Source organism: Myiozetetes cayanensis, unplaced genomic scaffold (genome assembly GCF_022539395.1).
Source record: "Myiozetetes cayanensis isolate MyiCay16 unplaced genomic scaffold, myiCay2020 scf2-11, whole genome shotgun sequence".
Classification (NCBI taxonomy): domain Eukaryota; kingdom Metazoa; phylum Chordata; class Aves; order Passeriformes; family Tyrannidae; genus Myiozetetes; species Myiozetetes cayanensis.
In genome coordinates, this window is record NW_026087411.1 from 112,139,850 (window position 1) to 112,155,665 (window position 15,816).

At 53.3% G+C, this 15,816-nt stretch overlaps 1 protein-coding gene across 4 annotated transcripts; it reads left to right on the top strand.

The window, feature by feature from the left end:
• The first annotated feature begins 1,863 nt into the window (after nucleotides 1-1,863).
• CTSB (cathepsin B) lies at nucleotides 1,864-14,821 on the top strand. Of its 4 annotated transcripts, none has more exons than XM_050314793.1 (10): nucleotides 1,864-1,880; nucleotides 7,972-8,123; nucleotides 8,643-8,728; nucleotides 9,141-9,255; nucleotides 9,924-10,042; nucleotides 10,695-10,780; nucleotides 11,465-11,611; nucleotides 12,281-12,397; nucleotides 13,224-13,352; nucleotides 13,443-14,821. In XM_050314793.1, exons 2-10 carry the CDS (start codon nucleotides 7,998-8,000, stop codon nucleotides 13,538-13,540), a joined length of 1,023 nt encoding a protein of 340 aa, XP_050170750.1. In that variant the 5' UTR covers nucleotides 1,864-1,880; nucleotides 7,972-7,997; the 3' UTR covers nucleotides 13,541-14,821. The 4 variants fall into 4 exon arrangements, with proteins under 4 accessions (XP_050170750.1, XP_050170749.1, XP_050170752.1 ...); XM_050314792.1 differs by lacking the exon at nucleotides 1,864-1,880 and adding an exon at nucleotides 2,178-2,276; XM_050314795.1 differs by lacking the exon at nucleotides 1,864-1,880 and adding an exon at nucleotides 2,324-2,347.
• The last annotated feature ends 995 nt before the right edge of the window (nucleotides 14,822-15,816 follow it).

The following is a 15,816-nucleotide window of genomic DNA, read 5'->3' on the forward strand; positions in this document are numbered from 1 at the left end:
GCCCCAGGGATGTGCTCCAATATGATCCATAATAAGGCAAATTAAAGGTGTTTTATGGGGTTGCACAAGTCTTAAATTGCTATTATGTAACTTGTGGGCAAAAACCTAGTTGGAAATAAGGAGGTATTGGGAATAAAGAGGGAAGTGCCACACGTTACTGGGAGAAATAAGTGTTAGGTATGTCCTGACTCCAGCTCCCACTCACCCCCCACTGTTCTCACATGACTGGACACACCAAGGACTTCAGAGCCAGATTGTACAAAGGGCAAGACGAAAAAACAGGTTATTTTTTTCCTGTGTTTTATGTCAACAGAACCTCACAGACAACATGGAAAACTGAAATCAAGCTTTACAAGGAGAGCAAAGAAAGCCTGTGGAGTCAGAGGGAGGGTTGGCAGGTTATTTACTCTTTTTTTAAATTATTTTTGATTGCTGAAGCATAAGTAAAAACATAGTAAAGAGACGGTTAAAAATTACATGCAAAGGCAGGCAATGGTAGCAGGGTATTTGCACACAGAATATTGAAGAATAAAAACACTTAAACACAGCAAAAACCCTTCCAATTTTATTTCATAAATACTGCGGGGTGCAGTCAGGTGGATTAAATGTTATTTTTCTTACTTTTTTCATCACTTCACTGGGAAACCTTCTAAACCAAAATCAATCCTTCATTCTTTCAATGTCTGCAATAAGTCCCAGGTGGTTCCCTTGGCCCAACCCCCATGCTGGCTGCTGGGTGTCAGACTTTTGATCACAGATTAATTATTTTCTACTACAGGCCTTTGCATTTCTGAGTGTGGTGGGGAGTACATTTTATTCCCACCTCCTTGCAGAGAGGGGCGAGAAAGGAATAAAAAATGGATGATTTTTATCATGAAGAGAAGCTTTGGCATCTTTGTGGATTGAAAGTGTCTCCTGACATGGCTTTCCTGTGTTGTTCACGCTTCTGACAAAGAGCAAAAATGAGAGGGAAACTCAGTTAGCAAAGTAACACAGTAAAATCTTGCTGCATTTCCAGATGTAAACTTCAAAGGATGCTGGAAGGATGGAGGTGGGATGGGCAGGGAAAGTTAGATGGGATGGAGGCAGGATGGAGATGGAAGAGCAGAGAATGGGATACAGGTGGGATTGAGAAAATATGCAGTCAGATTTGTGGAGAAAAACTAGATGGGATGGAGGTAGGATGGATCAGGGAAGCAGGAAGGATGTGGGTGAGATTGAAAAGGAAATAAAGTGGAACACAGGTGGGACTGAGGAGGGAGGCAGGCAGGTTGGAAGAGGAAAACTAGATGGGATGGAGGCCAGGAGGAGGTCAGAAACAGGCAGGAGGAGGAATGCAGGCAGGATGGAGGCAGGATGGAGGTGGGAAGGTGGGATTGAGGAAGGATGTGGGAAGGTTGGAGGTAGGAAAACTAACTGGGATGGAGGCCAGCAGGTGGAGGGAAGCAGGCAGGAGTAGGGATGGAGGCAGGATGGAGATAGGATGGCAGAGGGTGGGATGCAGGTAGGATTGAGTAAGGTCACAGGCAGGCTGGAGGACAGATGCAGACAGATTGGAAAAGGATAACTTGATGGGATGGAGGCTGGCAGAAGGATAGGGGCAGGAGAAGGGATGCAAGCACGATGGAAATGGGATGCAGTTGGGATTGAGGAGCGATGCAGGCAGGCTGGAGGTAGGAAAACTCGTTAGGACGGAGGCCAGTGGGAGGAGGGAAGCAGACAGGGTCAGGGAAGCAGGCAGGAGGAGGGATGGAGACAGGATGGCAGAGGGTGGGATGCAGGTAGGACTGAGTAAGGTCCCAGGCAGGCAGGAGGAGGGATGCAGGCACTATGGAGACGGGATGCAGGCGGAATTGAGGAGGGATGCAGGCAGGCTGGAGGTAGGAAAACTCGGTGGGATGAAGGCTGGCAGGTGGAGGGGAGCCGGCAGGATCAGGGAAGCAGGTCGGAGAAGTGAAGCAGGCAGCATCAGGGAAGCAGGCGGGAGAAGGGAAGCAGGCAGGATCAGGGAAGCAGGCAGGATCAGGGAAGCAGGCGGGAGAAGGGAAGCAGGCAGGATCAGGGAAGCAGGCAGCATCAGGGAAGCAGGCGGGAGAAGGGAAGCAGGCAGGAGAAGGGAAGCAGGCAGGAGAAGGGAAGCAGGCAGGCAGCCGGGGCGGGCAGGAGGCGGGCAGGAGGCAGGATGCTGTCACGGCGGGGGCGGGCCGGGCGAGGTGACTCAGCCTCCGGGAGCTGCCCCGGCTGCCGCTACCGAGGCTCGGGGGCCGTGCGGGGCGGTGAGTCCTGGGGGCCGGGCCGGGGACGCGCATAAGGGGCGCAGCGGGGCGCGGGTGCGGCGGCGGCACCGGTAAGGGCAGGGGATGCTGCGGGGCAGGGGATGCTGCGGGGCGGGGGACGCGCGTGGGGCGGTGGGGATGGGGGCGCGCCCTTTCCGCGGCTCCGTGGGGGCTGCGGAACATCCAGCAGCAGCGTCTCCCGGTTTTTCCAGCGGCGTTTTGGTTGTTTTTGTGGGGATTTTTGTCCGTGGCTGGCGCGGGGTGGGGGGTTGCGGTTGCGGGATTGCGGGAAGGGGTTTGCGCTGCGGCTCGAGGGTGGGGATGGTGGCAGGAAAAAATGCCGTGGACCGTCAAAATATCAGCAAACCTTCAGTAAGGGCCACGGGAAGGGAGAAGAAGCGTTGTTTTCATAATAAAGGCAGGGAAAACACCCCAGCCCCGCTCGTCAGCTGACGCTGCGGTCGGTTTGGCACCCTGGGAACATCCCGTGATCACAGCCCAGCCTGGGTCTGGACCAGGACCGTGGCTTGGGAATGGCGCTGGAGAAGCTGCCATGCGTCGCCCTGGCCTGGAAGAAACCTCCCATCCCTGTATGCCAATCCCAGGGATGCTCTGCAGGCGTGAGACAGCAAAGATCGCTTCCTTCGGGCATTTCCCTCCTGGTTGCGGGTGAAGGGAAGGGATTTCCGTAGCACGGGGTGTCTGAGGTCTTGTGCAAGACTCTGGTTTGGGGATTGGACTGTAAGAGTAGAAAAAAAATAAATCAGTGCAGCTGTATTTGTGAGGAATCCTGTGCTTTCTGTGCATGGAAGCTGTAGAGGTGAACACTGCAGCTTGTGTCAGGATGGATTTATTTTGCCAGATACTGAACAACCTGGTCTAGCAGGAATTAAGATGATCTTTAGGGTCCCTTCCAAGTCGGACCTTTCTAGGATTTTGTTATCTAACCTGTGCTTGTGATCTGGCTTTGCTAGAAAGGAGTAAGTGTGGGAAAGAGTGCCTCATGTTGTTTTTTTTTCTTGAGGAAAAAAGAATTCAAGCTCTGACAGTGCAGTGAGAGCTGTAATGAAGTCACCAGGCCACGGGTTTGGTGCTGCCAAGCTCACCTGGTGGCACAGCAAGCTGAGCTGGATCGTATCCTTAATGGGTTTGCTTTGTTGTGGCTCGGAGTCACAGACTAACCCTGGCAAACAGGACAAAGGACAAAGCCTGGCCTGGGCAAAGGGCTGGTGCTGAGGAGGACACATGACTTGGGCATTGCTGAGCACCCCCCTCGCCTTGGTCGGGCATCCCTGGCCCTGCAGGGGTGGGGGGATGTTTTAGAATTGAGGGTGGGACAGCTTTTATCTTCCTCAGAGCCTTGGAGAAGGGTGTGTGAGTGCCTCTGTCTGTGCCTGGAGGGGTTCGGCCCAGACAGTGGAGGAGCTGAGATGCTTCAGGGCTGTGACTTATCTCATCGTCTGACTTGCCTCAGCTGAGTCATGTGAGCCGGGCTTGGAACAGCCGGTTTTGGGGTTGGGTTGTTGTTTTCCTCATAAAAGTTAAGTGGGAATTGTAGGCTTTGAATTTTGGGGTGATTTGGTGAAGACCTTTGTGGTGTGACTGCAGCAGCGAAGGCATTTGCTGTTGTGGGCACTGTGTGCATCTCCCCTGGCTGCTTAGAGGAGGGGGCTGTGGGATCCTGCTGATGTCTGGAATAACAGGGTTTAAATAGCTGGAGCTCTGTCCCTGGGAAAGTCGGCAGGGAACTGCCCCTGGTTCCCAGATCTGGTTGAGGGGGATGGAGAAGGCACCTGGGTGGTGTCTCCTCCTTCCCTCCTCCTCTGCGACAGCACAGAAGGATGTGGGTGGATTCTGCAGCACCAGCACAGCCGTCTCCCTCTAGATACTCTCCTCCCTTGCAGGCTGCAGCTGCTCTGAGCAGCTCCTGTGGGAGAGCCTTCAGCCTCACTGCTCCCTCCTCACTGGGTGGGAGTGGGGAGCTTGAGAGCTGCACTCAGGGGCCCAAATTTCCTCTTTTTAAGCATCCAGCTGGCTGAGTTGTGAAATTGTGAGAGTCCTGCCCAGGGTCAGGTGTGCTGCCTGGTAGTTATTTCTTGCTCGTTCTTCAAGAAACTGCATTAGCAGTTTTGGATCCCAAAGCAGGGGTGGGGTTCTCTGCTTCCATGGCTGCAGCCCAAGAGCAGGTGAAGCAGCTTGGATGGCTCTTTGTAAGCCCCAAACATCCTCCTGCCACCTGGAGGGCTTTCTAGGGTGCAGCTGCCGTGTCCTAAGAAGTCCAACAGCCTTGTTTTCCTTTTCAAGCTGATGAGCTGTGGTGGGATGTGACCTGTGAAAACAGCCTTAGCCAGGGTTATCCCAAAGCTGCCAGGGTTATCCCAAAGCTGCCAGGCACCTCCGGAGCCGTGGGAGGGTGGCAAAGGGACGGGATCTCCTGGGTCGGCTGGAGCAGCTCCTCTGACCTGTTCACTGTGCACGAAGAGGAGCAGATATCTGTGGGGTGCAGCAGCTGTTACGCAATTGTGGGTTTGGTGCCGCTCCTCTGGTGGCATTTGAAGCAGCCGTGGGGTTTTGGTGGGGGGAGGCGTGTGTGCAGGAGATGGGGTTGGTGGGGGAAGCACGTGCCTGATAACGCTGCCCACGGGAAGCTCTTGCAGCTCCGATCAGCTGGGAAAGTGGGGGGTGATGGTGGAAACCAGCAGCCTTTTCTCGCTGCGGCCTCTCCGGGGGTCGTTGTTGCTCCGGTTGCTCCGTCAGTGGGAATCGGGAATCCATCCTGCCAGTCCCGTGCCTGTGTGCCCTATTTATAGATCTGCTGTGCACTGGGCGCTGGCTGAAGCCGCGGAGGAGGAGGAGGAGGAGGAGAAGGGGGGGATTAGTGAGGAAGAATTGCCGCAAGATCGAGGATTTCCCCTTCCTTTTCCAGCCAGGTGTTGGGATATTCCATGCCAGCCAGCTGGGAGTATCAGCTCCCCCTTGAATCTTCATGGCCATAGTTGACATCCTAGAATAATAGAAAGGTGTGGCTTCGAAGCGAGGTTTAAAGGTCAACCCCCCTGCAATGAGCAGGGACATCTTTAACCATAAATCAGGTTGCTCAGAGCCCCATCCCACCTGACCTTAAATTTGTTTCCAGGGATGTGGCAACCATAGCTTCTCTGGGCAACCCCTGCCAGGGCCTCACTGGGAACCACTTCTCCCTAATATCTCATCTAACCCTACCCTCTGTCAGTTTGAAGCCATTTCCCTTGTCCTGTCCCTCCAGGCCCTTGCCCAAAGTCCCTCTCCAGCTCTCTTGGAGCCTCTTTAGGCACTGGAAGGGGCTCTCCTGTCTCCCCAGCGTGTTCTCTCCTCCAAGTCGAACATACCCAGCTCTCTCATGCCCCACAGGGAGGCTCCATGCCCAGGAGAGACCTGGCACGAGGTTTGTTTGCTGAAACAAGGGGCTGGCTCCCAGCTCTTTGGTTTGCTGGGTTTGCTGGCCCTGGGCCATGTTGTGGGGCACATGCAAAGCAGCAGAGCTGAAGCAGCGAGGGGAAACTGCAGGGATCTATTTTCAGTTTGGTTTCAGGAGGGGAAACTGCAGGGATCCATTTTCAGTTTGGTTTCAGGAGGGGAAACTGCAGGGATCTATTTTCAGTTTGGTTTCATGAGGGGAAACTGCAGGGATCCATTTTCAGTTTGGTTTCGGGTTGCCTGGAGTGTGGTCTGGTGACCTGAGAACTCGAGATCTCCCTTGTCTGTCCCTCAAAAGCTGGGTGTGAGCAGCCTATCCGTTCATTGCAGGGTGGATTTCAGCCTGTCAGCAAATTTACAAGCAGCCTGCCAAAAAGAAAAGTGTCTCTCATGTGGTTTCTGGCCTCGAAAATACCTCCTTCCTGTGCTACGGAAAAAACAAAGCTGACTGGAGGAAGTACAGAGGTTTTTTGGGGTTGTATTTTTTTTGTCTGTGTGTATTTATTTATTTTTTTTTAATATACATTTTTCATTAAAAAAGGCGTTCAGCTCTGGCTGGTCACCTGCAAGCTTATTGTGGCCATGTTGAAGGGGCACAAGGCAAAAACCGCAGTAGTTTTAGAAATGTATATTTATTTCTCTGGGTGTAACCTCCTTCCTGCTGCGTAAGCAGGGGAGCGAGGAGGGGACACCGGGAATGCCAGCGAGTCCCTCCCCTGCAGAAACCTCTAAGCAAGCAAATATGCACGAAACCCCTGCAAATATGCATGAAACCACTTCAAAGAGGTTAGATTCAGGGGTAGGAGGACCCCTGTGCTGCTGAAACTCAACTGTTTTTTTGTGCTGAGCATCCTGCTGAAAGCACAACGAAGTGGGGGGGGGGGGAATAAATAAACGGTGGAAGTAGGAGGGGGAAAGGAAAAAAAAAGCCCCTTTATACAGTGAGCTGCAGCCTCCTGGGCTGGTTGCTGGCAGAAAGTAGGACACTCTGCTGGGTTTTCTTCTCTGGAAAGGCTAAACTTGGCTGTGAGTGGGTGGAAGCAGCCGGCATGGAGATGTATGTGTGCGATCTCCCGTCCCCTGCTCATCCAGCTCTGCCGCCGTGGGGCTGGAGAGCCGCTGGCAGGAGCTGCGTGTCCGGTTTAAGCCCAGGCTTGCAAAGGTGATTACACACTCAGCTCTCTGGGATGAGCGGGAATTAAAGCCCCAGTGTCTCTGCTGTGGAGCACCCGAGGTCTTGGGTTGCTCACCGGGCTTGGAGCTCGCCTGGGTGGGTGTGGGGGTTGGTGGGAGGGAGCTGGGAGGGTTTGGAGGAGGAGGGATGCACTGATGTGTTTGTAGAGATAGAGGAGCTCGTGGCCTGGTGATGTGTCTGAGTCAGGCGTGGGGACGTGGAACAAGCTGCTGGTGTTGGAGGTTAAATTGGAGTTGGGCATTTGAATGTGAATTATATTAAAGGAGGCAGGAGAGCAGAGAGACCACCGAGCCCTGGAGCATCTTCGGGTGGATGGTGCTTGTGCTCCTACACGGGAGGAGGATGTGGTCCATTCTTTTGTGCTCTTGGATTTTCCCCTGCATCTCTGTTCCCCAAATTACGGCTTTCCTGGTGCCCTGCACCTCCCTCCTGAAAAGCCCCAGTGGGAGGAGGAGCAGGGGGGCAGCGGCCACAGGCACCTCCAGTGCATGTGGGGGCCCCTCTGGATGAGTAGGGGGTCACTCTTGGGGGCTGTGACCCCGATCAGGGTCCCCAGGGCAATGGGCTGGACAAAATGAGGCTGCAAAGTCTGAAAAGTCCGAATTTGGAGTGATATCTTTTCTGGAAGGGCACTGCAGAAGGGCCAGGAGTCAGCAAGTCCCTGGGGCTGCAGCCCTGCCTGTGGTTTGCTCTAGAGGTGGGATGTCATTTACTCCTTCTCCTAGTCCTTATTCTCCATTTCTATGGAAGTAAACACAGGTTTTAATACCCTCTAAATCCCTTGGATCTGCTTCAAAAAGTATTTTCCTGCTGCTGCTAATCCTGCAGTGGTCAACAAACAGGGTTGCCTTATCTGAGCTGCAGGAGGAGGGTTATTTCTCTGCTCTCGTGTCTCTCCTGACTTTTGGGGTAATTCAGGATACAAGGGGCCTGGTGCAGCCAAATGTTTTATCCTCCCACGTGTTGCTGTGATGATCCTTGGGTGTTGCTTGTGGTCCGAGCCTACCTTGGGAAGTTTGCAATGATGCTCCAATCTGGCTGCAGGTGGAGTGTCCCATTCTGTGGCTAAGATGTGGCCGTCCGTGTCCATCCTGTGTGTCCTGGTGGCTTTCGCCAATGCTCGCAGCATTCCTTACTTCCCTCCCCTCTCCAGTGACTTGGTCAACCACATAAACAAGCTCAACACCACCTGGAAGGTGAGTACTGGATTGATTTGGGTTTTTTTTTTGGAGGGGGGATATACACTGGGAGTCTCACCACAGTGGTGACATCAAACCAGTTGGTTGGTTCCAGTTGATTTTTCCAGTGAAGCTGGATGCTCTCAGGGACTCCCAGAGTGACAGTAACTGGAGCTTCTCCTCTTTGGAGCAGAACACTGATGAGTTTGTGGAACAGGAGCAATGTAAGAGGAGGAAACCCTGGAGGAGGCTGGAAACAAGCAGCAGGTGTCCAGCTCTGTTGGTGACCTGCCCAAACCCTCCTTGGCTGGTTTGCTGTGACCAGAGCCTTGAGATGGACCTTCCTGGTCATGATGGGCTGATCCTGGAAGGGGCTGTGTTCTGTGTCTCTGAGTAGTTGGCTCTTGACCCCTGAGCTTTACAGCAAGTGTCAGGTTCTGGTTGGGGTTCAGGGAGCTCTGGAGCACCAGGCTGGTCCCAGCGATGTGCTTGGTGGCTGTGAAGAGTTGTGTCCCATTTCTGCGTGTCTCTTCCCAGGCAGGACACAACTTCCAAAATGCTGACATGAGCTATGTGAAGAAGCTCTGTGGCACCTTCCTGGGTGGGCCCAAGCTCCCTGAGAGGTGAGTGCTGGGAGAAGAAGGTGAAGGTCCTGTAAAAGCTTGTGTGGATCCTTCAGATGTGTCTGGAGTGGGTGAGGGACTCTCCTGTCAGACTGTGAGCAGTGTTCCCATGGGTGCAGCCTGGTGGACATCATGCATGGAATTAAGCATGGAGCATGTGTGAGGGGAATATCTGTCCTGCATCCTGCCAGATACTTGACCAGCTGTGTCATTTGTTATCCTTGAAAATTAACACACTAGAGGAGCTGCTGACCTGGTCTGAGGACGTCAGAAGCGCTTAAGGTCCTTCAGTCAGCAAACAACAAGAGCCCTCATCCTCCAGGTCACCTTCAGAGGAGGTTGAAGAGTGCAGAGCAACCAGTCCTGTTACACTGGTGCTCCTGTGACGGGAATTCCCTCTTCTCACTCGCAGGGTGGACTTTGCTGCAGACATGGAGCTGCCTGATAACTTCGACTCACGGACACAGTGGCCCAACTGTCCCACCATCAGTGAGATAAGAGACCAGGGCTCCTGTGGCTCCTGCTGGGTAAGAACATGGGCAGCTTAAGGTCCTGTTAATACACACTTTTCTGGACAAAAACCTTGCTGTTGAGTTTGCTACTGAGCTGTGTAAATCATAGAATCACGGAATGGTTTAGGTGGGAAGGGACCTTGAAGCTCATCCAGTTCCAACCCCTCTGCCATGGGCAGGGACACCTTCCACTTGACGAGGTTTCTCCAAGCCCCATCCAGCCTGGCCTTGAACACTTCCAGGGATGGGGCAGCCACAGCTTCTCTGGGCAACCTGTGCCAGGGCCTCCCCACCCTCACAGGGAAGGATTTCTTCCCAATATCCCATCTAACCCTGCACTCTGGCATTATGAAGAAGCCATTCCCCCTTGTCCCTGTCCAAAGCCCCCCTCCAGTTCTCTTGGAGCCCATTTAGGCACTGAAAGGGGGGCTGAGGTCTCCCTAGAGCCCTCTCTTCTTCAGGCTGAACACTCCCAGCTCTCCCAGCCTGTCTCCAGAGCAGAGGGGCTCCAGCCCTTGGAGCATCTTTGCTGCCCTATATGGGGTAACAGGGGGGATCCTGCAGTGTCTGAGCTCCTCAGTGTCTTTTCCCAGCCAGGCCCATGCCTGCTGCGCTCACTGCCAGGAGGTCTCTTGGTTTCTCTCCCATGGCCAGCTCTAATGGTGTTTTGGGGCTGCCCACAGGCTTTTGGCGCCGTAGAAGCGATTTCAGACCGAATCTGTGTCCACACCAACGCCAAGGTCAGTGTGGAGGTGTCAGCTGAGGACTTGCTGTCATGTTGTGGCTTCGAGTGCGGCATGGGGTGAGCTGCTCCTGGTCCTTGTGCACTTGGAAGGGGGGTGGGAGGAGCAGGGACACAACCTGGAGATGCTCTTTGCTTCACCTCTGTCTTCCTGGTCTCCCTAATGAGCAGGAAGCTCCACCAGAGGTCTGTGCTGTGAGTGCTGGAGTTAGATGGGGGAAAAAAAGGCGATTTCGTGGACAGGAAGTCCTCTGGGACACATCCTGTCCCCAGGATAGTAGATGATGATGGCTGGTGGAGGGAGGGCAAGCACACAGCGATGGCTCTCCCATGCAGAGCTGGCAGCTGCCAAAACCAAGGGAAGGTTCTTTTCATGATTCCAGATCCTTGGTTTCCAGGCACAAGCCTTTTGCCTGTGGTTTTTCGAATTGTTGAGCACAGGGTAGGGAGTTTGGTCTCCCAAGTCCTGTTGCTCCTGGCAGCAGAAGCTGATAAGGGACCTGGTAGGGAGGTACTTTGGGATTTGGAGGCTCTTAGCTCCTTACCTGAGGGCTTTGGTGCCTCAAGGCGAGTCCTTGAGGGGAAGGCAGGAACAGACTGAAAGAAGGTTCAGCATGCCCAAAACTTTCCTTCAGCCACTCAAACTCACTCCATTCCCCTGCCTCCCCCAAAATGGGCAGGCTGGGGCTGGAACTGCTGCCTCTTCCTCCAGGTGCAATGGTGGTTACCCCTCGGGCGCATGGAGGTACTGGACGGAGAGGGGCCTCGTGTCTGGGGGCCTCTATGATTCCCACGTGGGTAAGTTCTGGCAGATACCCTTGGGAAAACAAAGAGGATCATCTCTGCCTGGTTCATGTCCTTCAGGATGCTTCTGTCCTGGTCTGCATCCTTGTGGCTGCTCCCTCCTTTAGTCTGGGCTCAAACACCGCTGCTGTCCCGGCTCCCTGTCCCCACTTCTGGTGGCTCCTTCTGGTCACTCCTCTGGGACAAGGGTCCCTGAGCAGCACCTAGAGGCAGGAGACCCATCCACGAAGGGAGCCAGTAGCCCTTAACAATCCCACAAGGCTCCTGCTCCCATAGCAGGAATTAATCAGGCTGTGACTTTTTTGTTGTAGCTGGTTTTGGACTAGTTTGGTACATTTTGGATGAGGTCAGGAGATCTTCCCGGCATGTTTCCCCTTCAAAAAGTAAATTCCAGAGTGGAAACCTCAGCCTCCTCCTGACATGGCTATGTTCCCATTGTGTTTCCATCTTTTCCATCTCCTTGTCAAGAGGCTGGTGGTGGGAAACAGGTCCAGAGGGAAACCCTTTGCTGACGGAGGGATTGCCCAACTGGCAGGGGAAAGACCTATTCTTGCACCCCACTGATCTGTGGGGTTCCTGGGTCAGAAAGGCCCTTTCTTGGGGCATCTGACACCTTCTCCAGCATGGCTCTTAGGAAATCTGGGGACAGCCAGTTCATGTCACCTCTGTCCTCGACAGGCTGCCGTCCCTACTCCATCCCACCCTGCGAGCACCACGTGAACGGCTCCCGGCCCCCCTGCACCGGGGAAGGAGGGGGAACCCCGAGATGCAGCCGGCACTGTGAACCTGGATACTCACCCTCCTACAAGGAGGACAAGCACTATGGTAAGGGAGGTGACAGCACAGCTCCAGAGCTGCTCCTTGGTGTGGTTGGCAGGGTTGGATCTGTTCCCAAGCTTGGTTTACGGTGGTTATTTTCTGTGCCTTGTCCCTTAAGACCCCGGTCTGGTGGTTCTGGAGTAAACACCAGCCTGGCAGATGTTCAGTTTGTGTTTCTATTCCCCATCAGCTGAGACTGGGGAAGGAAAATGGTCTGAGTCCTCATGGTGCACGTGGCTGGGTTGAAGAGTGTGGTGCTGAGCCCTGTCTGGTGTCAAAGCCAACTCCTTCTGACTCCTTGGTACAGCCAGCCCTGTACATTTAGGATAATCCAGCTGTTTCTTAGAGATTTGTCTCAACCTTGAGTAATTTGGATTGTTTCTTGAGGATACTACAAGAAGAAAATTTCCCTTCCCTCTGAAGCTGTCTGGAATAGGTCTTTTGGGTACAGAATAGGACTCAGATAAAATAATTCCCTGTGGAAAAGGGATATCTGGAGCCCACTTTGCCTGCCTGACTGTGTCAGTGTCTCCAGAGCAGCTGGGCTTGAATTTAACCTGAGTTTAAGTGGAAGAGGCCTCTTGCAGGGTCACAATGAGCAGTCTCAGTTGAACCATCCAATCCCTGTGTGGCCTGACAGTTCTGTCCTAATGATGGGAAGTTTTTCCTCCCTAGGCATCACCTCCTATGGAGTCCCTCGCAGTGAGAAGGAAATCATGGCTGAGATCTACAAGAATGGCCCAGTGGAAGGAGCCTTTATTGTCTATGAGGATTTCCTGATGTACAAGTCTGGTGAGTGTCAGCACTGAGGCTGTGCGGACCCTTGTTCCCTACTTCATCCAGAGGGTCTTTCCTTTGTGGGCCTTGTCCCTCTGCTCAAGTCTGAAAGGAGATCTCAAGCTCACACTTTGAGTATCTGGTGTGGCAGGACCATGGGCAGGTGCCATCTCCTGTATCTGCTGGTTTATAGCAAAGGGAATCGGTGCTGGGGAGTGGTTCAGGGAGGGAACCCCAATGGGGGCCGCCCCAAATTCCAGCTGAGGGCAACAGCTTGGATTTTAGGTAAAATCCTGGCATAAGGACCCCAATTCCTTGTTCTGAACTGCTTTTTGGCCCCTTGCTGAGTGTTTCTGGGTGTCCTGTGTGCTGAGCTGGTGCTGAGCATCAGTCATAGAATTGTGGAATGGTTTGGGTTAGAAGGGATCTCAAGGACCATCTCATTCCAACCCTCTGCCATGGGCAGGGACACCTTCCACCATCCCAGGTTGCTCCAAGCTCCATCCAACTTGTCCCTGGACACTTCCAGGGATGGGGCAGCCACAGCTTCTCTGAGCAACCCGTGCCAGGGCCTCACCACCCTCACACCAAGAATTCCTCCTAACACCCAATCTAAATCTCCTCTCTTCTAGTTTAACACCCCTCCCTCTTGCCTCGCCACTGTCTCCCCACGTAAAATTCCTTCCTCCAGACCCTTTTAAGTTTCAGGTTCACATTTAACCAAAAACCTCTTCTCAGCCACCCCTCTGGGTCGCCAGATCGGGCGTCCCACCGTGTCTCAGTGCCCCGTGGTGCGGAGAACACGGTGCCAAGGCGGAGGTGTCGGTGTGTTGCCTTGCAGGGGTGTACCAGCACGTGTCCGGGGAGCAGGTTGGAGGCCACGCCATCCGGATCCTGGGCTGGGGGGTGGAGAACGACACCCCGTACTGGCTGGTGGCCAACTCCTGGAACACCGACTGGGGGGACAACGGTGAGGCCCCGCAGGGAACCCCCCCCTCTCTGTTCTCCTGGGCGCGGTGAGGGGGTTTGAGGTTGAGTGTTGCTCTTGCTGTGCTTCCAGGCTTCTTCAAAATCCTCCGAGGGGAGGACCACTGCGGCATCGAGTCCGAGGTCGTGGCCGGCATCCCCAGGACGGAGCAGTACTGGAAGAGGATGTAACAGCCTTGGATCAAAGCACAAATAATCCTGAGTCCCTGATGCTTTTAACTGATAGCGGGTTGGGTGCAGAGACCCCCCTTTCTAAGAGACTATAGTTGAGATTACTTTATTAAAGCTTTTTATCTTTTCTTTTTTTTTCATTTTTTTTTTTTTTTTTTTTTTTTTGTTGGTTTTCAGGGTTTTTTTTGTTTTGGTTTTTTGTTCGTTTTTTTTTTTGTACGTCAGAGCCGGAGTTGGAACTGCCAACCTTTTGCTCCTGGTGGGTTGCAGCCATGGGGCATTCCCTGCTCAAAGGACTGCTGGGGGAGCTCGCTGGCCTCTTGGTGTTTGGTTAGCCTGGACCCCTTCCAGCCCAGTTTGTTACTGGGAGGGCAGGAAGCAGTAACTTTGTGCTGGGATTAGGGACTTGCTGATGCAGCAGAGATGGATCCTGCTGGGAAGCCATAGCCAGGAGGGATTTGTGCACCCCTGGCTGGGTTGGTCTGACTGTTAGTACCCAAAACAAGCAGGGAATGTTAGTGTGTGCCTTGAACTGGCTAAATTTAGACCTATTAGTGACAAAATACTGATGGACTTGCTGTGGGGCTGGCTCTGGCCAGAGCTGCCTGCACCAAGTCCTTTGTGCATCGCTTGCTCTGCTCCATCCATTTGGCTTTTTAAACCACTACAACTGTTCTTTTGGGTTTTTATCTGCTGTAGTCTGGGGTTCTTGATCCCAGGGAAGGGCCTGGCTGGAGCTCCATGAGCCTTTGATCAAATATCTTGCCAGCATCCAGGAGGACACTGGAAAGAGCAAACCACTTTCTATCCACTTTCTATCTATGGGCAGCTTGGTGTGTGCACCCTGGGCAAGAGTGCAGCACCCAAAATTGGGGTGCTCTGGGGCTGGAGATGCTGAATGCTGACCTGAGGGATGGTTCCCAAGTCTACTGCAGATGCTTAGAGGTATCTCACTGACTTGCACACAAATTAAGCTTTTTTTTTCTTGAGCCACAGGTGGTAAGGAAGTAAAGAAAACCCTTATTTTTGTTACTGGGGGGAGGTGTAATAGTTGTGTAGGAGGAATCATGATTTGCCAACACTAATATAGTAAAAGAGCTTTTTTTTTAATTTTAAAGCACAAAGTATTTTACTGAGCTGAGACTGCAGGCTGAAATATGTGAAGCAGGCACTCCCATACACTGTAAAATAGCCCCTTACCTCTGCTTACTCAAACACCAGTGAGCCAGAGCTGTGCTGTTGTGGTTGGAACAACCGTGCCAATAAATGATTTCTCCAGTGTCTTGTCTCCTGGGCCCTGGTTGCTTCTGCTCGACTTCCAACCACCTCAAATGATTTTCTGGTGTGGAAGCAGGTGAGACCTTTGTGTCTTCATATAATGGTTTGGGTTGGAAAGGACCTTAAAGATCATTCAGTTCCAACCCCCTGCCATGGGCAGGGACACCTCCCACTATCCCAGGTTTCTCCAAGCTCGTCCAGCCTGGCCTTGGACACTTCCAGGGATCCAGGGGCAGCCACAGCTTCTCTGGGCAACCTGTGCCAGGGCCTCACCACCCTCATAGCCAAGAATTCCTTCCCAGTATCCCATCTAACCCTGTCCTTCTCAGTTTGAAGCCATTCCCTTTGTCCATGCTGTGTCCCAGGTCCCTCTCCAGCTCTCCTGGAGCCCCTTTAGACACTGGAAGCAGCTCAAAGGTTTCCTTGGAGCTTTCTCTTCTCCAGGTGAACACCCTCAGCTTTCCCAGCCTGTCTCCAGAGCAGAGGGGCTCCAGCCCTCAGAGCATCTCCATGGCCTCCTCTGGAGTATCTCCTGCAGTTCCATGTCCTTCAGATGCTGGCACCAGCTCTGGAGGTGGGGTCTCACCTGAGCAGAGGGGGAGAATCACTTCCTTGTGCAGGTGTGGTCAGTCTCTTCCCTGTCCTCTGACCCTACTGGTGACAGCCACTGCCTGGGGCTTGTGCTGGTGGTGGGGAAGGTGCTTCAGCCTGGATCAGAGAACAGCCAGGACTGCCCAGCATCCCTAGAGGAGGAGGATGCACCAAAGCCCTGGAGCACGTGTCTGCACCCTAGGGCTGTGCCACCACTCCTGCTGCCTGCTGTGCAAGCTCCTTTCTAAGTTAATTTACTGCCCCTCAGCTGTCACCCTGGTTACAATTCTTCCTTGATGTCTGGCACGCAGGGCTGTGCTGTGATATCCTGACTTGGCACCAAGGAAGCACTGGAATTGCATCCGAGCTGAGGGCTTGTAACTTGTGTGTGGATTACTGGTGTAAAA